At 36.2% G+C, this 25,574-nt stretch overlaps 1 protein-coding gene across 1 annotated transcript in view; it reads right to left on the reverse strand.

Annotated features, from left to right (window-relative positions):
* The window catches only part of LOC107083113 (steroid hormone receptor ERR2-like), a 47,128-nt gene extending 42,474 nt beyond the window's left edge, over positions 1-4,654 (reverse strand). The window contains exon 1 of the mRNA XM_015372109.1: positions 4,173-4,654. Coding sequence (XP_015227595.1) covers positions 4,173-4,222 — 50 coding nt within the window. The 5' untranslated portion in view covers positions 4,223-4,654. The remainder of the gene's footprint in view (positions 1-4,172) is intronic.
* Positions 4,655-25,574: the final 20,920 nt, after the last annotated feature.

Raw genomic sequence — 25,574 nt, forward strand, 5'->3', positions numbered from 1 at the left:
ATAGATTTCCCACATGGATGATGTCTCCTTACCTGGAGTATCAACCCCCCATCTACATACACATCCAACCACCTCGAGGAAATTGCTCTCTCTGCAAAGTCAAACACACCCCTAACTGCCTTTTAAAAAGAGACAGAAGACGGAGGTTGCAGGGGTGGTGGTGGTGGTGGTGGGATAAACGAGCAGAGACTTAAGCCGTCATTGGGAATCAGAGGAGGACCCATGTGGGACAGTTACGATATTGATTTCATAAATAAACAGAGATGGCCATCGATCCTAATGTTATTTTGCATTTCAATTACTGCCCAGAAACATAACCTTCAAATGTCTGCTTCTCCACAGTAATAACATCCACTGATAATCACAGCCGAGTCGTGTTCGGCACAAATTGGCTTTTCTCTCATCCCTCCTTCCCCTCCAGCTTTCTTTTTTTTTCTTGTTCTTCTCAAATGTGTAAATGACACAACTTTGCATTTGCCTAATGGTATTAGGGCATGGGCTGAATCTTAAGAGAAACCCTAGCTGATACAGTAAGCGCTCCGGTCAATTGACACAATGCAAATGAAGGTGGTGAAGAGGAATTAAGTTCACAATGTGAGACCTTGCGGAGCTACGATGAGGCCCATTAAATTAAACATCCCTCCTGAGTTACGCTTCATGATTAGATGAACCGCTTCATCTCTCCACTGTGTTTGTGTGCTAATTTCATTTGATCAATAAAACAAACTCCTTCTAAGAAGTCATCTTTGCTGCGTGTATCATTCAGGTTTGGACTGAAGAGTCGATGCAAAAAAGGAAGTGGGAGGGCATCTATCTACATCCTCATGAATTCAGAGTCCTTGACAAGCTGCCTAAAGGATGTATCTATATCAAGAGAGGGTCATGACATGTAATGAAGTTATTTCGCCTCTCATACCATCAGAGTGAACCAATAGAGCCTGGTTGTAGCTGCATGTTGAGCCATTAATAAACAGGATGGCCATGAAGAAAACCCAGCAAGAAGATTCTTTTTTTTAAATTTAACTTTATGGAAATTAAAATCGGTTAGAAAGCTTTAAGCAACATTTGGATAATTTTTTGTCCTTTTACAGAAATCCTTCTCATAACAGTTTTCCAACAGCAGTTCCCAAATTCATCTAATTTAACATCACATTTTTTTCTTTTTCTTTTTCTTTGTTCTCCACATTATGCCAATATTTTGGTAAATGATATAAACTTTTTTAGCAACAATTTAAAAGTCCTACATTTAGGGCTTTTAACTGCACTACTATAGTTATGCATTTTGTTTTATACGAATTGACTGGAAACATAAAACCTTCCTTAAAAAAATAATTACATTTTAAGACACCGTTGTCATGGTTTCCTCTTTATCGTTTGAGTGTTTTTTATGAAGAAAAAAAACACTCTATACATATTAGATTTAAAGTAATGAAGTAATCAAAATAGTTTTTAGTGATTCAACCAAAGTCCAAAGTTGCCTAATTAGGAATGGTGATAGTTAAAGATTAGAGTGACTGTAAGGAGGCCTTCCAACCTAAGAGACCTGGAGCTCATTAATAAATATAAATCATCACAAATCCCAGAGGGAAATGACATTAATCTGGTCAACAGTTATTATTGAATGAATTGACTGCTGTTATACCATTACTAACTTTTTGAAAAATTAAAAGGACTGTAATATATACAATTGATTTAAAAGTTTTTTTACTATTCTTTAAGAAATTTTAAGAAATGTTGTCTTTTTAGGAGCCACTTAACTGTTATACAGCTTCCTGTCTCAAAATTATGACTTTTTGTTGAGATATTGTTACAATACAGAGATTACAATATTTTATTTTCATGAATTTATAATTACACGTTTACTTCACTATAAAATGCATGTAATACAGATATTTGTTTAACTTTTTTCCAGCTTCTGGATTTGCCAAACACAGTTGCCTCACAGCAGCAAGCAAATTTCAAAAAAACATTTGTTAACTAATGCATTAGGTAAGTAAAGCGGTTATTAACCTGTCCAGCTAATTGGTGAAGAAGCAAGTAATCAAAAGACTAAACAACAGTTTCTTAACTTTTTCATTTAATCGATATATACATGTTATATACAAACTTTTTTTTCAGTTTATGATGGTTAGTGTTCATTGTTAACAGACACTGTCAGGTGTCGGCACAGTTAAATTTAGATCCCAGGTTAGTGCAAACACATAGGTATTATTGTGACTGTATGAACACGTTTCAACGCTTACAATACCAGTTTGTGAGGAGGTAGCAAGTAAATAAAAAGAGCAGAGGGAAATTGTATGAGCAGAAAGAGATAGTAAAACTTTTTAATAAAAAAAGAAACAACTTCTTTTTAACATGTAAGAATTTAGACTTTGAGTTGAAAATGGATAATCAAATTTACTGGTTTTGGTCAGACTTTAAATGAGCAAAAAACACATCTTTTTTTTTTTTTATTCCCAGCAAACTCTTGTGCAATTTTTATTCTTTACTCCACTTGCTCTGCAAGTATTCTAATTTTAATTAAACAGAGAATAATTTGAAAGCTGAAAATACGTTTAAACAACCAAAAAAGATTCTCCTTTTAAGTCATGTTTGTGAAGAAATATGTTTGTTTACTTAAAGTAGCCCACAGTAGGTATGACAGCCGGACCGACTAACAGGCAGGTCGTCTTACCAAAAGTTCTCTAGTGAGATTAATGGTGCTCTCCAGAGCCGATCCGATCTGAGTACAGCTCTGTGTGTCGCCAGTCGTGCAGGTTTTCTGTTTGCAAACATAAGCAGCTACACCACATTCATGTCCAGATTGTGATAAATTGTGGGATGACATCAATTTCACACAAAGAGAGTAAGTTTAACTCCCTGATTTAGAGAAACAGTTGCATAAAGAAAAACACAACATAGATTTGGAAGTTTCTTGGATTATGCCACACACACAAACACACACAAAGTTGCTGCAGGTTAACACGGTTGTGTTATGTATATGCTTTCTTTCTTACTGAAAAAATATTAAAAGGAACACAAGATAAGTTTACTGCAAGATTATTTTGTCACATGTACATCAAATATAAGCATTAAAATCATATGTGACATTAAAAATAAGTGATACAATCTGTTAATATTGTATTAGTTAAAATTTCTCTTTTTCATGATTAGGTAATTTACAGCTATTTTGACTTCACTAAAGAAATTAAATCCAACATTAGACATGAAAAACTAACTTTTTTATACTGTCTCTAATTAGTTCTTTTAATTTTTGGGAGAGTTGATGATAAAGATACTGTACCAGATGAGAGCAAAAAATGCTCTGTAAAACATGTATTTGGTATACTTTAATGATAAATAAATAATCAAAATGAATCTAAATAAACTCTTTAGAAAAAAGCAATGAAATATTTCTAAATAGGAGGGCCTTTTGTAGATCTTATTTTTGACTTTCCAGGATGCTAAATTAAAACTATTGCTTTAACAAAAAAACACAGTCAAATTTCGAGTCAAGATTATACTTTACATTGTTATTGCTATTGCTAAAGGGTGTACCTGAAAAGAAATCTTAATGACTTAGACTAAAAGTCATATCAGAAACCTCCAAAGCTTAAAAAAGTCTGTCAGATGTGTTCATTTTAAAGTTAAAAACTTTAGACTAATGAGCAACACTTATTACTTTGGAAATGATGCCTTCATTTCTAACAAAGTATTATTTTATTTACCATAATTTTATTTAGATTGTTAATCAAAATATAAATTTGCAAACAGACATTTCATCCTGACTTCTTAATGAGAGTGGAAATAAAATCCTAGTGGATGTGAAAGTTTTATTCATTTTTATTTTTTTATCCTAGTGTAAGGGTTATAGTCGCCTGACCTAAGAGCATGCGTGCACCTGCAAAGGTTTGTACATGTAGGCTGTAAAATAATAGTAAAAATGCTCCGAAACCTTGGATCCTGGTGCAATTGTGCTTCCTGGACTCACTGCAAGCTTTGCTGCTGCAGCTGCACCGGACATCACTTGTCCCAAAACAAAAACTTTCTCAACTGTCAGAATGCTGAACTTTTGGACAAGATTCTTTACTTTCTTTCTCTCCTGTAAATAAAACTTTTTTTTTAATGTATAAAGAGGTGAAAAGTGCTGCCAAAAGACAAGAGCAGAAGGATGAGTAAAGAAACGCACTCACTGGTTGTGGTAGCAGAGGGGGTCTGGGATGCACAGTTCAGAAACATCCATCAGTCCACATTAAGCATTCCAATTGTTGCAGGAAAAAACAACAAAAAATAGATGAAGAACAGGAAGAATAGCTGGAGCAAATGTAGAAGAGAAGATCAGCTCATCATATCTTCACAAATTAATTCTTAATTCTTCCTTTGTTGCGTATTTCACTCCTTCTTTCTTTCAACACTCTTAACAGTAATATATAAAAAGAAATAAAACCTTTTCCTTGGGTCAAAAAAACTCCAATCTGAAAAAGTGTTGAACACTTAGGATTGTTAAGGATGAGGAAAAAAAGAAGAAAAATGGGAAAAGGAAGTGCAAAGAAAGAAGAGAGTTCAAGAATTAAAGGTGACAAGAAGGATGGAGGGACACTGAGAATGAGAAGATAAAGAGGCAGAACGATGGAGAGCAGCAACAGAGAGAGGAGAAAGCCTGCTCTCTGGCTGAGTAAAGTGAGTGAGGAAATTGAGTCTCCATTGAAGACCATGGGGCTCTTTAAGACAGGGAAGGAGTGGTTTGGGTGTGCAGAGCTGAGCGTCATTGGTAGGTTTGGGGAAGGCTGTCCTGGAAACAGCCAATGGGAATGAAGGATTACAGGGCTGAGTTAGACTAATAGATAACCAGTCAGTGTCCATTCACAAGGGAGCAAAACATGGGCACCCCCCTTCAGCAGACAGACAGACAGACAGACAGACAGACAGACAGACAGACAGACAGACAGACAGACAGACAGACAGACAGACAGATAGATAGATAGATAGATAGATAGATAGATAGATAGATAGATAGATAGATAGATAGATAGATAGATAGATAGANAGACATTGCAGAGATAAGCATGCTCACTAAGGTTGATTTACAGGTCTGTTTACTTGGCTTTTGAGGACTCAGAGAAAGCTTACAGAGTTAAACTGTTCCCTTTGGTCTTTTATCCTCTCCACCACAGGTCCGGCTTTTTCACCGCCTGCCCTCTTTTGAAGCAGCAACAGCTGCTTCCCACGGCACTTCTCCAATCTGTGCAGAGGGGAAAGAACCCCCCCAAACTTGCAAGAGGCAGGATTCCCCAGTAAATAACTGTATAAACCTCTTCAGATGACAGCACAGAGCTTTTAGTGGATGTTTACAGCGCCTGAATGGTGCGACAGCCATCAGAGGGAAGCCAAAGCTCCATGGCCCAATCCTCACAACCCACTTTATCAACCCACATTTTCCTGATCGATGCAAAACCCATCACACGCTCTTATTGATTACGGTGTGCCCGTGTCACCAGAAGCCCGAGGACAGACTCTCTTTCCCTTCAGTCTTTTAAATAAAAAAAAAAGGAATTATGATTTGAATGTTTTCTTTTCATGTCACTCCACATCAGAGTCACTAGACCAAAGGGTGATTGCTTTAATGACAAAGCTGTATAGTTTGAATTAAAAAAATGATCAATATTTTGGCATTCAGTGTACTTTCCTCTAGTGGAAAATGCAGAATATTCCTGCAGATCAGATTAAGACATCCAGACGTAATCAATAGTGGAGATGTGTTTATGTTTTTAATGAGGCAGAGCAGAGGGAACATAAATAATGTTCAGGGGACATGTATGGCTTTATTTCAAGGCTGCTTATAAGAGCAGATCTTATTTATATAAAAATGCTGTTCTTTAGATGAAATTATAAACTAAACTGGATTTTAGATCATTTTCTGAACTGGACAATAATCTATTCATGGGAATATGTTTAGATGTAAAATTCAGCAATTTACCAAAATTTTGAAATAAATAAATATGAAATAATGTTACCTTTAATCATGTAATAAAAAACAACCTCAGACAAATTACAACCTTTGCAAGAACAAAGGTTGTAATTTGAATTTGTTGAACAAAGCACCTTTTTTATTAAACAAATAAAAAAAAAAAATTAATCAAAATAACATTGCCTAAAAATAATAATATAAGAATAAAACCTAACCAAAAAACAACAAGACTAGGCTTCTGGTTCTTTTGCAAATCAATTTACTGGCCTTTATTTGTGTAACTGTTTTGCGGATATTTTTGGATTCTTCTTAACCTCTCAGCACATTAAAAACCAGATGCATGGGAGATCAAATGATGCATCTTTGCATTTGACAGCTGATTTACTGCGCTGGAAATGCACCTGTTGTTTATAGGAATAGTTACACTATATTCAGATCTGCATGCAAGCATAAATATGTTGATTACAAGTAACCACCATCTGCATGTGGAGGTTGTGGTTTGATGTCATTTTCATGTTTTTTCTTTTTTTCCGTGAAGTATTCCCTGGATCTCAGGTGTCTCTGAATGTTTGGAAGATGGTCTTAATTTAGAAAATAGCTGAACAAAGGAATTTAATTAGAGTAAAGCGCAAAAGAACCCTTGTGGAAAAGATTTAACAGGTCATGGAATACATAGATGTGGCTATAAATGTTTTAAACAATAATTAAATCTCATAAATTGATAAGAAATACATACAAAAAATTCATTTCTAGCAGCTTTATTTATTCTCAGATGGCTAAATACTTTTCTAACACTTAATGAATAAATCAAAGCAGGTCATATAAGGCCATGGCTTCAATAAATAGATTGCAAAAACTTTAATGTGTTAAAACAAAAAACAACACATTAAATTGCAAATTTGACGCAACAAGGACAAAGCTTTTTTCTGTTAAATGTAATAACAAAATAATGTTGACAAAGGATGGAATAAGGTGGCTTTAAACAACACCTTATTTTAGCCCTCGAAGGACTGTTCATCATCCTCCCTTACCTTCAGCCCAAACACCAGCCAGCCACAGTCTCTCCCCAGCACTGGTTCTCTCTCCCCAACTAGAAACAAGGGAGTACCACTAAATTCAACTGTCATTCAGATGCAGCTTTTAGATTAGATTTTTGTACTCTACAAACTGGTTCTGTTTCTGGAGAGTCGGTTGGACCAATAGGGTTGAAATAGAAGCCAAAGTTCTTGCTATTTTGATGTGTATATGTAAATATGTAAGCACAGTGAAGACACTGAAATGCACAGCAGTGAACTCCAGGGTGATGCTCACCAAAATTGCCACGGACATCGTGTTCAGTGTGAATGCACTTTTAGAGGAGTATGATCTCATTAGGGAAATTTTTAAATCTACACCCCAGTAGCTTATTCAGGTTGCAGCGACAGTGGCATCAGATGTAGGAGTTTGCCCTGAAATCGAAGGATTGACGGTTCAAGCCCGGCTCCGACTTTCAGTGTTGTTGTGTCCTTAGACAAGACACTTCACCTGCATTGTTTACTGATGGTGGTCAGAGGGCCCGGTGGCGCCAGTGTATGGCAGCCTTGCTTCTGTCAGCGAGCCCCAGGGCAGCTGTGGCTACAATGTAGCTTGCCACCATCAGTGTGTATGTGGGTGAATGACTGAATGTAGTGTAAAACGCTTTGGTCAAATCTCCTGACTTCAAAAAGCGCTATATAAGTACAGGCCATTTATTGTTATTTTGGTGTTTTCATTCTAAACAAAGCTATTCTGTGTATATTTACGAAGTACAGACTTGTGTCCTCCCAAAGTATGTTCTTGAGAAGAACACAGGAAATTGTGGACTCGGGAACAATGGGAGGAAATAGCATAAATATGGGTCAATTGTACAGAAGCATACTCATGACATTACCACAAGCTCGGCTCGTCTGGAGCTGCGTTTCACCTCCTGTTAATAATAATCTCTAGATAATAATATATTCTCACTTTTTTCATTTACTTGGGGAATACTAACTGACACAGTCAGGTAAACACGAATGAAATGAACATTTTGCCAAATAAAACCAAAAAACTCTCCATCAGAGCCAGCAGTACTTCACACACAGCTATGCCGAGAAAGGGCTGAAATTAGCCCTGGCTGCGGTTAGCCTCGGATGTCATCTCAACATAGGAACTTTTTAAAAAATTACGCACCAAATTAGTGAATGGGCCATATAGTGACCCTTAAAAGTATAAAATTATCTTAAAACATACTTTTATAGAACAGCACGAACAGAAAAGAGAACTTTTAACTTATGACCCCCCTCCTTGCAAAGCATTCCGGGATACATTTGCTCGTCTAGTGACAATGGGCAATCACTACTTTTCAGTAAATAGGGCAGAAATTCGGACACAGCCAAAGGCAGGTACATCTGGATTTCAGGTTTAGATAACTTAGAGTTTTCAGTAAACCTGCTTTACCTGTGAAATGGGACTCAGGTTCACAGCTGGTACACACAAAAACAAAAAACAACAACAAAAAAGTTAGAATTTCAACTTGGAAAACCACATATTGCCAATCTAGTATGGCTGCGTAGTGAGAGTTGCTGTTTTAATCTATCAACCAGAGAGACCCAAATGGGAAGCAGCCAACTTTTAGTACCTGTGCACAAAACAGGATTTTTCGTAGCATTTCTACTGTTCTTGTAGACCGCTTTGGCACATATTTTATCTTACGACGGCACAATTTTAAAATGGATTCCAGAGGGAAAGGATATAAAAACATCTGGGACTCTGCTGCCATGTATACCTTAAACACCAGATCTGCCTTGATGGGAACCTCTGAAATGTGGCAATCATCAGTAGAGATTAATGTGGCCTCTCAATGCATAACAAGTGTTGACCAGGTTAATGGTTTTAATTGTTCTCGAAAATCGGATTTAATGCACTAGTTAATCTTTCATACTTGGGCTGTTTTTAGTAGTTATTAAATTATATGCAACATTTAATCAGTTGGGCATGTTTAGTGGTTAACAGAAGAGGTGTTCCATCACTTTAAATATGCAATCCAAATACATAGAAGTATTTTTCATCATTCCTAACATTGTTGTCATACAATCAATGAAGAATACAAGCATCCACAAGTAAAAATTAAAACACTATCCCCATTGAGTGGATTTCGCTGTGACTTCTTAGTTCTCAGTTATAATGTTAATGCAATGCTGTATGAAAACCATGGTATGAAAAATCTGGCAAAAACGCTGGCATATACATTGGATAAGTTATGGGTACGTCTTGTAGTTATTAGCATGCGGAAGTATGCTGAAACACATTGAAACATGCTGGCACACATCAACATATGGTAATAACCTCGTATGCAAGCATATGCCATACGTGGGGCATAAGTAACTGGTGAGTTTTCTGATCATCGACATACATTAAGTGTAAGTTACTATTAGGTCATGGCCTCTAGCTTATCCAAAGCCATTGAGTAACTTGAGCAATAACTTATGTGTAACTTATCTCCAATGCATATCGACATATCTGATGTGTTACAGACAACTGCTGAATCTGTTTCTAACTTACAGCTACTTTTTAATGGCATATTGGCAGCGTTTTGGTATAAAAGGGGGATCACAGGAGGAAACTCTTAGTTATCCTCCAGACGGCATCTGCATCATAGGGTGAGTGAGAAGGTGAGTGTGATGGATCCTCCCTGCGTTTACGCAGGGGGTAAACAGCAGCAAGGTTAATATGCCGATGAAAGACATCTTTTTATGCAGACCGGCGCCTCCAGGCGCATCGCTGCCCCCTCTTAGGACACTGGCTTGTGCATCATGGGTTATAAATTATGCTACGTTCAGACCCCACACTGCAGAAGCCGCAGAAGCAGCTAGTTTACATGAATCAAAAATGAAGCAACATGCGTGTTTAGGCTGGCGTTTATGATAAGTTCTGGACTAGTTATGAATACATAGCCCCACGTAAAATAGCCCCACACGCCAGCAGCCAAAATCCTTTTTGCCTGCGAGTAGTCTAGCCTCGATCAATGCCCCAGGCCCTAGAACTGGTGGGCCAATCAAAATGAAGAGATGTTTTATTTTTTTTGGGACGCAAAGCAGTCAGGGTTTTGAGGGCGGGACGACAAAGCTCCGCGACGCTGGAGAAAGCACAACAAGTTGCCATTTGACTCAGCTTTGGAATCATGTTTGGAAGGATTAGACTTGGGGTTTTCGTTGAAACATGAGCAGGAAGAGGCTCTACGCTCATTCATTTTTAAGAAGGACGTATTTGCCGTTTTACTGACAGGCTGTTTGTTTACACTCCCCCTTTTCTGTCGCGCTACGTCACAGTCAGTTGCGCTCATTGGTCAGAGCGTTGGCCAATTTGAACAGACAGCGGTTTGAAAAACAACGGGTTGTTCTTATCAACAGTCTTCCGATGTCTCATTCATCGGGGCCAGACTCAATTACACATTTCATCTCACATTTAGTCTGGTTTATCAGGCTAATGAATACACTATGTATATGCCCAAAATTACATACAAGGTCCAGCGTATGCCAGCGTTTTAGGAGATTCCGAGGGCATTCGCTGGCTAAATCGGCAAGGTGTGACAAGGCCCTCACCTCTAGCACTAATTAAACCTTGTCTTAAAATTATTAAGAACAAGGGTTTGAGTCACGGCCTTTTCCTGTGTATTTCATAAGGGTTGACAGTATAAGCTGGAAGCACACAGTATATACCAGGGTAGACCAATGTGGCGCCAACAGGCAACAGGACATCATTGAGGTCCACATGAGGCACTCTTGAGCCCCTTTTAAAGATAGCACAACTCCCCCTTGAGCTGGGCTTAAACTTCTATTTTTTTCTTTCTTTTTTTGTCTTGTTCACATTCATAGATTTCCGAAAATTGACAATATTTAAACAATCAAGAAAAATACATTTATCATACATATTCAGGGTAATGCTGACTCTTCGATTTTATAGATCAGTATTGGTAGAGCTTCCTATGAATCAGTATCCATCAAGAAGCTTTTAGCTTCAGAAAGTTTGGTGACCCCTGGTCCATACGCATGCACATGTAATTGGGTTTCAAAAACATCATGCCTACTAGTGGTGTGGTAGAGAAATTACACTGTTTCCAGGTAGTGAATAAAATGATCATGGGCTATAAATTAGGGTGACCAGACATCCTCTTTTTCCTGGACATGTTTGACTTTTTTGACATAAAAAAATGTCCGGGGGGAATTTCAAAAACCAGGATCCGGGATTTTGGTCAATTACAATGCAGCACGTATTCGAAACACACCAGACACTCGAACAGAGCCGTTAGCTCGGGGGCCGGTCCGGGAACCCTGGCCTGTGGTAATAAAAAGTTAACATAGAAAACATTAATCTTTGTAAAGAAAAAAAATTATTATTAGGAAAAAAAATATATTCTCACCTTTATTTTGGTCGTATTCTTTTCTTTCAGTATTAAACATATTCATTCATTTTCATTTGTTTATTTTATTGAAATTATTGAGGAACAAATTTCTTGCNGTATAACATCTACTTCTTTTTCTTTAGAAAGGTTGTTTCTTTTTTTTGTAAAAAAAATGTCTATTTACAAATAATTTACACAGATTGACAAAATGATAATAATGGTGAAGATAAACAAGTAAAAAGTAATTGAAATTTAAAGCCAGACACTGCAGGAATTCTATATATTCTAGAGGATGATCTTACAAAAGTGATTTTAAAAGTCCAACTCCACCCTTGCAAGCCTTTTAATCAACAATCTCTTGTGAAGCCTTTGTCAAGCTAACACAAGTGGCACAAAGACATGATTTACACACTTTGCTTTCGCTGCCACACACTCGTTTGGCTCGTCTGCTGGAGGAGTGTGGAGAGGGATAATTGCTATAGCCACAGGGCTCCATTAATCAGCTGGGTGCATTTGTTGGGGTTTTGTTACGTTTCAACCCCCCCTCTGTCTCTCTCTTTCTGCTGGGCTATACTGTACAGGGAAGCCACCAGAAACTGGAGCAGTCTGTGTGGAGGACCGCTGCAATCTCATGCTGGGTTAATAAATGCTATTAGCCTCTATCTCTTCTCTCTTAATTTCCCATTTCACCAAGGAGCGTTAAAACAAAACTACAAGAGCAGCAGAGTTAATCAGAGATGGTGGCAGGGCTGCGATAACTTGATTGAGAGAGCTGGACTCACACAAAGAGGGAGAGGAATTGTGGTGATATTTTCGAATATGTCATTTTTTGCAGCACTGCAGTGAAATATATATATATATATATATATATATATATATATATACCAAAACACTTTGATGGGTCTTTTACACAGTTTATCTAATTCCAGACTCAATCTTCCCAAGACTAAACATAAGAAAGTTACCTTCAATTGATTGATTGATTGATACAACTTTTAGAAAATTGGATACAGGGAATAGAAACAAATTACATCTTTTTGTTTTTGTAAATATAACATCAATGCAGACCTAAAAAACTCTTAGATTAAATTTAGTGCTTTCCCTTATTTTTCAGTATAAGAGAAGCTCCAAACCTCAGACGAAGATGAAAAATGATTTCAGGGACTTCTGAGAACATAATATCTATGATATTATACAGTTGCAGGCATTCGCCTCACTGCATTCACTAACAGTCTGGTTAATCTTAATATCTAAATGACATATTTCTTATCTTGAAAGCTTTTCTGTAGCCTTTTGTTTGATATATGTTATCCTGAAAGCCAAAATGTGATTCTGACATCAACAGCAAGCCATCTCCTTTGTATTTAATCATATCAAAAATAAGCAAAATCGATTTCACCTCACAAGTCGAGCTTTAAATGGCTCACTGATACCAGTTGAATCTTTTCTTGCCTCGTTGACGGGGAGCGTCTGGACAGAGTCACCTTTAAAGCGAAAGCCAGGTTGTGTCTTTGCCATCCAGGAACATAATCAATACATTCATCTTAAGTTTATTTTAATATGGCAGCTCATTAAAAAATATAGTAAATAAATATTGCCCTCTTTGGCACCAGCTTTTGTATATGTAGCATGGTTGCTGCTCCCAGCACTATAGAGAGAACAAGCAGCCCACAGAGAAATTTGTACCTTTCTCCAGATGTTTTTAGCATCTGGCATGCCTGAGTAAAATCTATAAGAACTCCCTAATTAAGGGGTTATACATTTCTCATAAAAATGTTGATAAAGAATAAAATGTAATTCTTTTATTGCTGCTGGACATTATGCAACATTAATGAGATAATTTTACGGTTTGAAAAATTCTGAATTATGCACAAAAGTGTTTAAAACTAGTTGAAACCGTAACCACTGTGTGTTAAAGAGCAATGGATTAAGCTTCATATTTTTACTTGAATTAATCTGTATTAATAAAGGCACTATAGATTTATCTTTTTTATCAATCAACCTCCCTAAAGATAAAAGGATAAAAAACAAATTCGAAAGAATAACGTGCTTTCATTTTTTACAATTTCAGAGAAAATACATTTACAATTTATTTAGGATAGAGAATAAGAAGTGTTTCATGTGATTTAGAAGAATGTTGAATTTTCCCTTCACTATATAAGAAATAAAGGTTTTAACTTGCTAAAAACTGCACGGCTATGGCAGTGGAAAGATTATAAGTACTGTTCAGTTTGTATGAAATAGATTTTTATAGTTCACAGAAACGGCTACCTGAAGAAGGTAAGGCCAGTCCTTTCCAGACTTGTTTTTTAAATTTTGGTGATTTGCCAAAGAAACAGAAAGCAAAAATACCTCCACTAGCCACTGCATTGTTTTCCAAAATAGTTGCATGGTGAAATTCTTTATTTAATAGTTCTGTTCAAACTGAATGTCTCCCCACTGCAGCTCTGCTTTATGTATAATCTGCATGTCTATTTGTTGATAATGATCTATGTTGTTATCTGAAAAAATTCAAAACACATTGGGTGTTTCAAGTTTAAATCTCTGCATTCTTTCTGGGCAATCTACCCCTCCAACAACATCCATGTTTGGTCAATTTATGTCTCTAAATTTAGCTTGGGTTTTGTGTGTGTGTGTTGTTTTTCACGTATGTCTTTATGTCAGATGATCAACCTGAGAGCATTTTATTGCATACCATCTGGTAGCTAGTATCGCATCACAGCTCAAATGATCAAATCCCCATTCTCATCTGATTCTCAATCCACCCACCTCGATAAATAAAGGTAAATAAATAATAGAATAAAAAGATCTCAAATTTCTTTTTTTTTTCAAATGAAAGATTGCACAGATTTCCCAAAAATTTGTTCCTTCTGATTTTAAGCCCTGAACAAAGTTAATCCGACTTTGCATCCAATCAGACAGAAAATCATTTTGGACGAGGTTGAGGTGTTTAGCACTCATTAAGTCTTAAAATGTAAAGTGAAACGTCAGGTATAAAACCTCTCCTGTTGACCAGCTGTTGGCAAAAGACAAGGCAATACAATGAAAGGATGAATGTTCTATTTTCTTATTTTTTCTCTCTCTCTTTTAATGCCAGTGATACCAAAGAGATATGAAATCACAGAGGTGATCATGATGAATTCAAACAATCAGTGTAAGAAATAGAAAAAAAAAAAAAAAACAGAATTAGAGTAGAACCTAATTCTCTTCTTCTGGAAAAAAGTGACTATATTTCAGACTTGGCTCCTATAAGAGCCGGGGATGACTTTCATTTAGCCTCACCTCTCCATCCAGCTGGGGTCACCCCTGTTGGTATAGCAAGCACAGCACTCACATTGCTCCACCATGCGCACAGATTGCTTACCAGAGCCGCCTGGAACCCTTCATATTTCCCAGTCAGCATTTTTTGCTGGATAATTTTGGCAGCCTTTAAGGATATCGCTGCCTTAATAGAGGATAAAAATAAACGGGTGCTGGAAGAGCTATATCAGGCTTTATAATCTTGTATTCTACACTGTGAGGAGCTAAACGTCTGGCTGCGGCTCTGTTCAATGGGATTAAACTTTTCCCTGAGCTGATTTTAAAAGAGGACTATTTTTAAAACAAGGGGGTTCTACGCTGAGAATATTTTAAATAAAAATAAAATAAGAACGCATCAGAATTATTTTGACTTGTATCCACCGAGATATCAGCAGGTTGGTGTCTTAGATGTTTGTTAGGTTCAGTTTTTATTCATAAAGGTGTAAAGACAAAATAAAGGAGGAGAATAATACCTTCCTTAGATTATTGTTATAATTCAGACAGACATCTATTTGCAATGCTAAGGATTTTTTTTTAAATGTTTGCTTAATTCAAGGTTGTCAGCTTTATTTGCTCAAATTTAGATAATACACGCATAATCCAACAGATTATTCATTATATATTATTGTCAGAATATTTGAATGGGTTTTTAAAAAAAATGCTTCTTACTGTTTCTTTCAGGTGCATGCATAATTAATAACACTAGAAATGTTTTAAATAGATTGTTTAAGATTATTAGCTGTGGAGTTGTTAAGCTTATTTCTGTGTCTTCATTTTTCCCTCTTGGTTTTGCATGTTAAGCTGCTTGCGTTTTACTTAAAACATTATAGATTAGTTCATTCGGGTATATTCTGTTTTATGAGTGTTTGTTAGTTCCCCCCCAGAGTTTCCATCTGGCTGCCTCTGTTAATTATTCTCTTCCTCCCTCAGCCCCTTACCTTAATTCTCATCAGCTGTTTCTTACCTGCCCTCCAGGCCTTTTCTCCTCCCTCTCCAATGTATATAAGCTGCCTGTTTCTCCTCTTGTTACTGGATCCTTCCAATTGACTGCTTGTCTATCTGGTATTCAGGGTTTTTTTGTCTTCCGTTTCCTCGCCTGATTCTCTACCCATGTTTTGTGCCGATTTATTTGACCATTAAACTCAGAGTGCAGAGCACAAGCTCATGTATGTTTTTTGGTCCAGCAAACACCCTGCAATCCATGGCAGACACAGGAAAAGATAGAATGCTATCTTGATAAGTTAAATAACATTTGAGTACTAAAACAATAAGTTTATAGTGTTTATACCTTTTTAGCTTTTCTTGTGCATACAGTATGAAAGAGTGATGCAACATCTCACCCTCCTACCTCAGATTAAAAAAAGAAAAAAACAAAAATGTAGATTTGAAATTCATGCATGGCCTCTTACTGTAGCAACAGAGATTATGGATAAAGTAAACATTTGATCTACAAAAAAACTCTTAGGTAGGAAACAGGAATTAGCAATTTAAAAGTAAAGTACACAAAAACATGACTGAATTCCTTTAATAAAAATACAAAAAGTCATTCTGTTAGAAACACTGGTTTCATCACGTTCATAAAATAATCTAAATCTTTGATTTAACTAAAATTGAGGAACTTGTTTGTAATGTAGAGTAAATCAGGTAACCAAAGTCTTTATTTTAAACCTGTTTTACTATTTTATGTGTCCATGGTTACTACAAAAACATCTGCAAAAAATAGTAGAAGAATAAAGCCTTCAACATTTCTGTCTGTAATTTTAACCTTGAAAATGTTCGTGTTTTTTTTTAATATTTGAATCAAACAAAGTATAGGGTCTGTTTTTTCTTCTTTCTCTTAAATCAATAAAGTTTAACATTAGAATGGATTTTATTATGCTTTTGCCAAACGACTGTGCTGTGCTGTTAAAATAAGAACTGCAGATTCATTCAGTGTAGTTACACCTTCACCACTAAAACACATATTAGTTATATGAAGAAAGGTGAGTCTTCTACAATCACTACATAGATGGATTAGAAAGATTAGACTGTTCTGGTAACACAGAGGTCTTATTATCTTAAATTACAGTTTTTGTCAAAATAACTCTTTTACAGTAGTTAATTAAAGGAAGATGGGGTGTGATGGGGAGAACTTCCTATTTTTTCATAGTGCGCTTATTTGTTTTTTCTCCAAACTACTGAGATTTCTTTGGACCTCTTCTTCCCGACTCTACAAATTTTCACATTAACAAAAATTTGAGCTGGAGATTTTTCCCTCACTTTTGTCTATAGAGGACATTCTATTATGTAGTGATGCCAGAGTTACGTGCTCATCTGTCATGAAAATTAAAACGATAACTATAAGCTACAAGACAAAACTAAAAAATAAAAAATAAAAATGAAAATAAATAAGGTGATTTATGCCTTTTAAAAACCATTTTCCTTTCTGTTTACAGTTTTTAGGTAAAAGAATTTATACAACTTATTTTTATGCACATTGAGTAGGTGAGGAAAATAAACACACTATCACACTGTGTTTACACTTTTTCCCCACCCCAGACATAGCTCAAACCAGCCTTCAGTTATTTAGTATAAAATGGAAAAAGGGATAAAATGATAAAAATGTTTCCTTACTTTGGCAAGAAACTGTGACAAAAAATGATTTTTAACATTTTCAAGAAATGGTGACTAAAGGAATGTATTTGGTAAGATTTGCTTTAATCCCCAGTTTAAATGTGTGACCCAATTAAAAAACTACTTAAATGAAAGTTAGAAGTAAATTCCTTAAAATATTTAGTTACCGTATATATTTATATTTGCTACTTTTTGACAAATCGGACTGACAGCATCATATGGTAGTTACCACAGCTCAAGAGATGGTAAAGCCAACTTAATGGGCACATGATGTAGAACCCGATTCTTTAACACTTATTTTCCATATACTTATTGACTACAGTAAGTAATATGGAGATTATAACTGCCTACATTTGTACGTTTTCTTAAGTCCAGGCCTTTAATTAGAGGATCAACCTCTTCCCTGTTTGACCCATAATTCAGGGATTTGTACTGCAGTGTTCATTGCCTCACCTGACTTGCTCTCATAAAGCTTTAAACCAAACCAAACCACTTAATTCAATTAGCGCCAATGCTTTAAAAACCCACAAGGGGGTCGGGTAACACTGTTAGAAACTTGAAAAGTTAGGAAAAATAAGCTTGAGGAAGTTCTCACTACCTGGGAAAGAAGTCTGCTCCTCAAGGCTTTCTTATACCGTATGATAGTAAAAGCTTCACTCTTCTGGGCCTTGTTGCGCCTTTGTGAGCTCAAATGCTGGATTTTAGTTTGTGCTCTTCCCAGGAGGACCTGAGCTTTGCAGAAGTTAGAGGAGGGTTATGTGAAGTTCAGTAGAAGTGTTTTCACTCAGCCAACTTTTTAATAAAAGACAGGAATACGGATCGAGATATTCCACAGAAGCATGTTCGTAAGGGAGAGGATTGGGAGTTGTTGAAGAATACAGAGGTTTTGTCAAAAGTAAAATAGCATCCTGTGGGTTTTACCTTACAGAATTAAGAGAAAGAAGCAAATGTCATGCCAGCAGCTGAAGAAAATATGTCTGTGTTTAAGGCTTTGCAGTTAGAACTCTGGCCTGTAAGGCCTCCACCTCAGTCTTGTTTCCTGCACCCTTCCCCCTTCACCGACATTCACCCACATTAATTCTATAATTGTGCCTTCCTCTCATTTTCCCCCTCGTTATGCATTTAATGTTTCCAATTTGCCATCATCACAGAAAAACGCCACAAGAAGCCATAAATTCTTTTCTAATTCAAAATAATTAGGATTACACGGATCAGTGGTTTTCAATCAGCGAGATCATCGCAATGATAGATGGTAGGATAACTGGTCATTGGCGAGACATAAATATTGTGTCGTTCAATTAATCTGGTCTAATGAGGTGTCAAAGCTGCCACTCATCCATCAAATACAATTAGGAATAAACACATATGCATGGAGATGGGTAATTAATAATTAGCAAAGCAAAGAAATCCGTATTGGTTTCAGCAGCCACATCCACAAAGCAAATTACCACAACTCTTTCTTCAACTGAATGAGAAGATGCCACGCCAAAGGAATTTGAATCAGATTTTTATGACACTTTTTTGTCTTATTGTTCTGTTCCCCAGGTCTATGCCTCAAAATGTATGTATAAAAAATCTTTCAAAAACTTTTAATAGCAGAGTCCAGGAATACTACTTTTTAAAATTATATTATTAATAATAATTAAAAACATACAAATTTAAAAGATCTAAAAATAAAGACTTTACATGTGTACCTGTGCAAAATCACATGTGAACTTCGTGTGAATGTACTTTTACATTACATGCGTAATTACATTTTTACATGCTGAAATCAGATTAGGGCTGCAACTAATGATTATTTTGCAAATTGATTATATTTTTAATAATCTGATAGCAAAAGGTTCTTTAAAGAAGACTTTTCCACTTGAGGAGAGCATATTGCTGGAAGAAAAAGATTTTTATCATAAATGTAAAATGTTTACATATTTTTTTTTACAACTATGATATAATTGCTGCTCAAGGTGGGTTGCTCAGACAAAGGCATGTTTTACAGTCTCTAAACTCAAGTTAACGACTGATTGATTACTAAATTAGATGAAGATTATTTCAAAAATTGATTAATCATGATTAATCCGATTAAATGTTTTAGCCCTGAATCAGATATACATTTGAAACAGATGTAAAACATGTGTTACACATTAGAAACATGGTTTAAAAACGTAATGCCCATATGAAGCCCACAATTTAGAAAGACATACAATTACATGTAAATCCCCTTTGAAACCCTTATTGTTAAAACTCCTGTAAAATGTGAAACACATGAGGAAACATGTTCAATTATCAGCTGCTTTTAAATGTTGGTTCTAAATTCATTCTGTGAGGTTGAAGCACTTATGCAGGTGCTGTCCAACCTTTTTACAACAAGGTACAAAAATCTTATGTTAAAGCACTTATGAGGTGTGTGTTTGTATGGAGGGTAGTTGGTAAAAAAACAAAAACACCACAAATGTTAATAATGTTTGTTTTTGTCTCTTTTCAGGATATGACACAGCCTTTTTTATTTTATAAAAATTAATAAATAGGCATGTCCGACTTAGTTTTTTAATTCGTTGAATGTCTGTAGTCGCTTTTGTAATTAAACAGATTTGAAAGCAAAACTTATATAATGAAATTGAAATAATAATAGCCTAGTAATCTTAATTTAGCTTTTTTTTTTTTTTAACCTAGTATTTTCTTATTTTATGTGTACCTTTGTTCCTGTTCATGAGATGAGATTCAATTTCTTGTTCAATATTGCGCTGGGAGACGTACTGTAGGTATTTAAATCATATGCAATTTGTAAAAATTTGGAACACAGTCTAATTCTCAAATGTTTAAGTTGTTTAAACGTTAATCTCTCTTGTATCACAACAATAGAAATACATAAAACCCATATATTTTTCACTTTTTTGATAGTGAAACATACAAGATGTTTTGAAGTTTTGAACAGGTTATTCTAATAGTTAAACACCAAAAAAATGTATTATTTGTGACACACTGAAGAGTGGACTGTATGTAATATGAGTTTAAATTTTTGCACATTCTGGCCTAAATATTTAAAGAAGACATATAAAGGATTGATCTAAATCTTTAGGGGTAACATAAATATTGTGATTGTATAATTATGGTAAAAATTCATGCTGCTGTGTAAACTGATAGGATATTTTAGGTTAGTTGTAGGGAGCTCAAGCAGTTTAAAAAATAACATCATCACTATATATGTTCTTGCATGTAATGGAAACCTTATTTAATCCCAGCAGTCATATCAGCAAAAAATAAAAATAAATACAGGTTAAAGGCATATATTAAGTTAATCAGCAGAGGAATTTCTGATAAAAGCGTGATTCCTTTGCTTGAATGTGTTTTAGCTGTTGCCTCCTCAGAAAAAAATGGATATATCATTGTTTTTCATCATAACATTTCCACATGTAAGGAAACTGGACTTGACACATCTCCCATGCTTCTACATAGAATCATGTCAAAACACTGGAGATGTAGCCAGAAAATCTATTTGTAGTTCTGCAAAAAAAAAAAAGATCTGGCTACCAAAGGATGTAGATTTCAAAAGAAAAAATAATTAAGAACATTTATACCCTGCTGTTGAAGATTCTCAGTCATCCAGATCAAAGTCATTCCAAAAAAGTTTAAAACAGTGTTAACCATTGGACTTTGTTGTCAACATTTTGCTTCCCATCCAGATAGTTTTTTCATTTCAAAATGTGTCAGGGTTAGTTGAGGTTTGAGGACCCAAACGCAGAGGCAGAGAGGCTGAGGAGATCTCTTGCAGTGCAAAAAGTAAACAAAGGCAGGAATGCAAAAATCCAACTAATAATCAAAAGCAAACCAGAACTATGGAGACATCTGGGGAAACCAAAACACGAGAAACCAGGGAGAGACGAGGTATGTGGACAACAGCATGGGAGGACAGCAAAGACAAGGAACCAACAAAGAGTGAGGGCAGAGGGAGAGCATATATAGCAGACAGAGACAAAGGGAGGGCTAACGAGCAGACAAGGAGCAGGTGTGAGAGGAGATAATGAGGGAGCCAAGGGAAAAGGAACACACACACAAGAGGGCAATAGAGGACAACAGAAAAACATGAGAACTAACATAAATCTAGAAATTACAACAAAACTGGAATTAAACCAATAAAACTAGAAAACAAGGAGCAAAGTAAAGAACAACAGAAACAAGACCATGACAAAATGCAAAATGTCTGGATTAGCTTTGAGTTCCATGCTTTGTATATTAGATGAATAAAGCCTTTTTATTGCTTAGCATACATGCAAATTGAACCGGGAGAACAGGTCCACCCCTTAGTAATGGGGAGTCGTTGAGGACTTTGTTAACCTGCAATACCTGATACTGGCCTATGCCAATGAAAAGGGGAGCCGTTAGGGTCATTGTTGGCCTGGCTGATGAGGCGAGATGTCTTTGCCCCCCCCTGCATGATGATGAGGATTCAGATAATAGCTGGGAGGAATCAGCTCTATCGCTTTGTTGTGGGTTTTTGAGAGCTGAAATCTGAGTCCATCCCCTATGTTTAAGGTTGGTTTTTCTCCCTTAACATAAATGGCTTCCTTCACACCCCTTTCAAACCACCTGCCTTCTTTGTCCAAAATGTGAACATTCTGGTCCTCAAATGAATGTCTTTACCATAAGGTTTAGATGGACTGCCGAGTCTTGTCCGGAGGAGGTAGCCTGTCATGTTGAGCCATGCATCTGTGGAGAAATTATTTGGTTTCTCCAATATAACGTTTACACCCATTCTAAACACCGTGCTTTTTATAGAGGTGCTATTATTAATAGACAATGTTGTTTCCTCAACCAGGATCAAGAAATGTGTTCATTCTGGGTCTAGGGAGTTAGAAACTGTCATCAACACTTTGTCTTTGTACCTCTCTAAATCCCAAAAGGCTCATTGTCCTAAAAACATTTGATGTAGTTTGTTTATTTTTCCTTCCATTTTCAGGGGCCAGTCAAGCCTCCTAATATACTTTAAATATTGCTGCAACATCTACAGCATGGGAGGAAATGTCAAAAGTTTTTATCAGTGTCTGTGACACAAATATAGAAATATCTTTGACCCAAACTTGTTAACTTTGAGGAAGAGGATCTGTCTCACTTTACGCTTCAGGAACTCCAAAGTTGACAGCTGTCAAACACAAGTAGAGAGGCATTGTGACACATGACTGGTAAACGTTTCACCTCCAAACTTCTCATTATACTTTCCAAAAGAAAAATGCTCTAATAGAGGTTTCCCATCAAAGAACTTCAGGATCTTAACCAGGGATAGTTTTATAGAGGTTTTAAAATCTTTAAATAACCAGCTTTGTTTTTTACAGCACATTAGCACATTTTACATCATTCCTGACTCTCATTGGTGTTTAATTTTATTCATCTAATTTTTTTTCTTGTTTTTGTGAACAATAGTCATGTATAAAGAGATCGCTTAACAACACAAATACAGTAGTTACCCTTCAGTCCTTGTGAATAAGGGCTTTAAAATCCCAGTAGTTTATTAACATTATTTTAAACAAATAGCATTTATTCTGGTCAGATAATCGTTTATCAGCAACAGCAGCTGAAAAATTGGAGTAAAGTGCTTTATAGAGCGAGATTGGCTCACAGCAGCAGTGTTGAAGGAGCAAAAAGTAGGACATTTAATACAAATTTGACCAAAATTATTCTCGTTTGTGACGTGGGATTAAAGTAACTTTCACTATAATCAATCAGTTCTCTATGTTGACAATGTCTTAATCCAGGTTTTCTCATTTTAAACCTAAAGGTATGAAGTGAGACTGCTTTAATGAATTATGTACAAATGTTTACTTCCTGGTTCCAAAGCTTTCATAATTTCTGATGAATTTTTATAAAAGTATCTATACAAGGGATATAAGATGTAGTGCCAGGCTAAGGTGACGGATCTCCAAAAAGCAAATATGGACAACTGGGATGCTTATGAAGACAATGCAGTACAGACGTGGCTTTTTCAGCTAAAGTTTTCTTTTTACTCACTTTTATAGTGTTGCTTTACATTGCGCTCCCCTTATATCAGATTGAAAAATAACTTTGGCAAACTCTCTGAGAACCACCTGCTACTGGTCCTGCCCAGTTATAAAGTGCTCCAAGGATTATGCATAGGTTAGTCATGCTGTTGGGCACTAGCAGTTCTGCTAGTGCTAGTAGAAAAGAGCCTGTGCATATTTATTTTATTTGTTTGTTTTTTCACCCAAATTTTTCAAATTATCGAAAAATGGGACAGAAGGGAAATATCTTGGCATCTCTTGTAACAACCTAAGTAGTTAAAATTTTCTTTGCTTAAATCCGCCATAAAAGACAATTTGACAACATGAACATCTGTCTGAAACAGATATCCTTATCAAAAAGTGTTGGGTTTTAATATGAATACCCTGGGGATTTACAAGCAACAGCTAATAAAAAATAAGTTATATGTAAGTTGTACCCTAAACAACTTTTTTTTTACTTTTATGCATGTGCAACCAATGGAGCAAAAACTGGGTCTGATACTGACAATCTTTCCCACATGTAATATCTTAAACCATGACAAATGGAATCATTGTGGTCAACTAAGGGTTTTGCATAATATACTATATATCAATATTTTAAACCAGGTATACATGACTGAAACCTCTTATTTATTTTGCTCTAAAAACAGCTGTTATACTATTTATATCTACGGTGCACAAACTAATTTTATGGAGACTCATACATGTATTGTGAAGTCAGCAAGGATGTCTTCTGGGAAAGTGCGTAACAGGCCAGAGTCACTGAGATACCCTGATGTTTCAGTTCAGACAACGCAACAGCAAAGAGGCAATTACCCGGAGGCATTGGGGCGAAAGACAGGAGGAAAATCAATACATAATTTCAGCATTTCAGAGGGTGTTTCCTTCAACCAAATCAATGTCTCAATTCACCACTGTGGGTTAGTTTTGTTTTAGCTTAATCTTTGTCTTTCCCACTGTGCAACCACAATGCAAACAAACAATGATTTAGCTGTAATGCCAGCTGAAAGCTTATATAACTGAGAGACATAGGATGCATGCCAATACAGCTTGCAACTGAATCTTCTACATGTAAGGTTAACCATTGATAATAACAATGGCATTGCAATGAGTTGTGAAAAAGCTTATTCTAAATTCAAACATGGAAAATAAAGGTTTTACAGACACTATTGTTAATTCTTTGCATTATACATTCATTTCAATTTACTTTACTCATCTCTGGATGAGAGGAATTACAAATTATATCAACTTCATTTGGTGCAAGGTGTAGGTTCACATAAAGAGTGCTGCTTCCCCAGAATACAATGAGTTATCCAGTAACACATGGCTTTTGAGCTGTTCAGATGGGAAACCCCAAACTACAATGTATGGAGATACCATGGCTGAGTGACAGGCTCCAGACACTAAAAAAATGGAACAAATCAATAGTGTCGGCTCATATCTAGAAGACTAAACCACGGCACAACATGATAATAACCACAAACCCACTCAAGCATGGAGGCAACCCCACAGAGGCACTGATTTAAATAAACGTAGTTGAATATGATTGACTAATCACCTACTAAATTAGAAAAGACAATATCATACAGCTTCCCTCTGCTTGTGAGAGCCTCGTCATTGGAAGAGTTATGATCTGGAATGATTGTTAATCATAACCATACACCTTTTTCCATAACCTGCCAATTATTCTGCCTGCAAAAAAAACTTTATGCATTATCTCTTTATAAAACAGTAAAAAAACCAATTTTGAGGATTAGATATGGCTAACTTTTATGTTGTGGATTTGAATATGAAAAGAACAGTGGCAGGGAGCTCAGGGAGCCCATGGGAGTCAAACACAGACTTCCTCTAAAATGTTAATCGTTTGGCTAATTGAAGGTATGTTCTTTGTCGGCTCCGCGTTTTGGAGGGTCCCTTCAATAGACCAGGCTGGCACAAGGTAACAGGGCTTTCAGATGTTATTGGATTTGACTGCTTCTGCACAGTAGTGCCGGAGGATTTAGGTGCTTTCAAGATAAGTTACGCAAAACACACACTCGTACCCACAGGTGTGCATAAAGTAATACACAAACCTGTAAACTTATCTATTCACACACGCTCATGCACACACTTGAGCAAGTACATACCTCCATTTGCATTTCAAAGGGGCATAATTGCCCAGGGCGGTGGCAGGGGGAGTGTGGCCTCAGGATTCCCCGAGAGTGCCTGTGAAGTTAACGTATCATGAGTGGAGACTTAACTGAAACTTGTCTTTCATACAAGCACATTCACAACAGCATCCTCCAGAGTACGAAGCAGGTAGAGC

The sequence above is a fragment of the Cyprinodon variegatus genome, unplaced genomic scaffold, assembly GCF_000732505.1.
Source record: "Cyprinodon variegatus isolate N-32 unplaced genomic scaffold, C_variegatus-1.0 Scaffold4, whole genome shotgun sequence".
Taxonomy (NCBI): domain Eukaryota; kingdom Metazoa; phylum Chordata; class Actinopteri; order Cyprinodontiformes; family Cyprinodontidae; genus Cyprinodon; species Cyprinodon variegatus.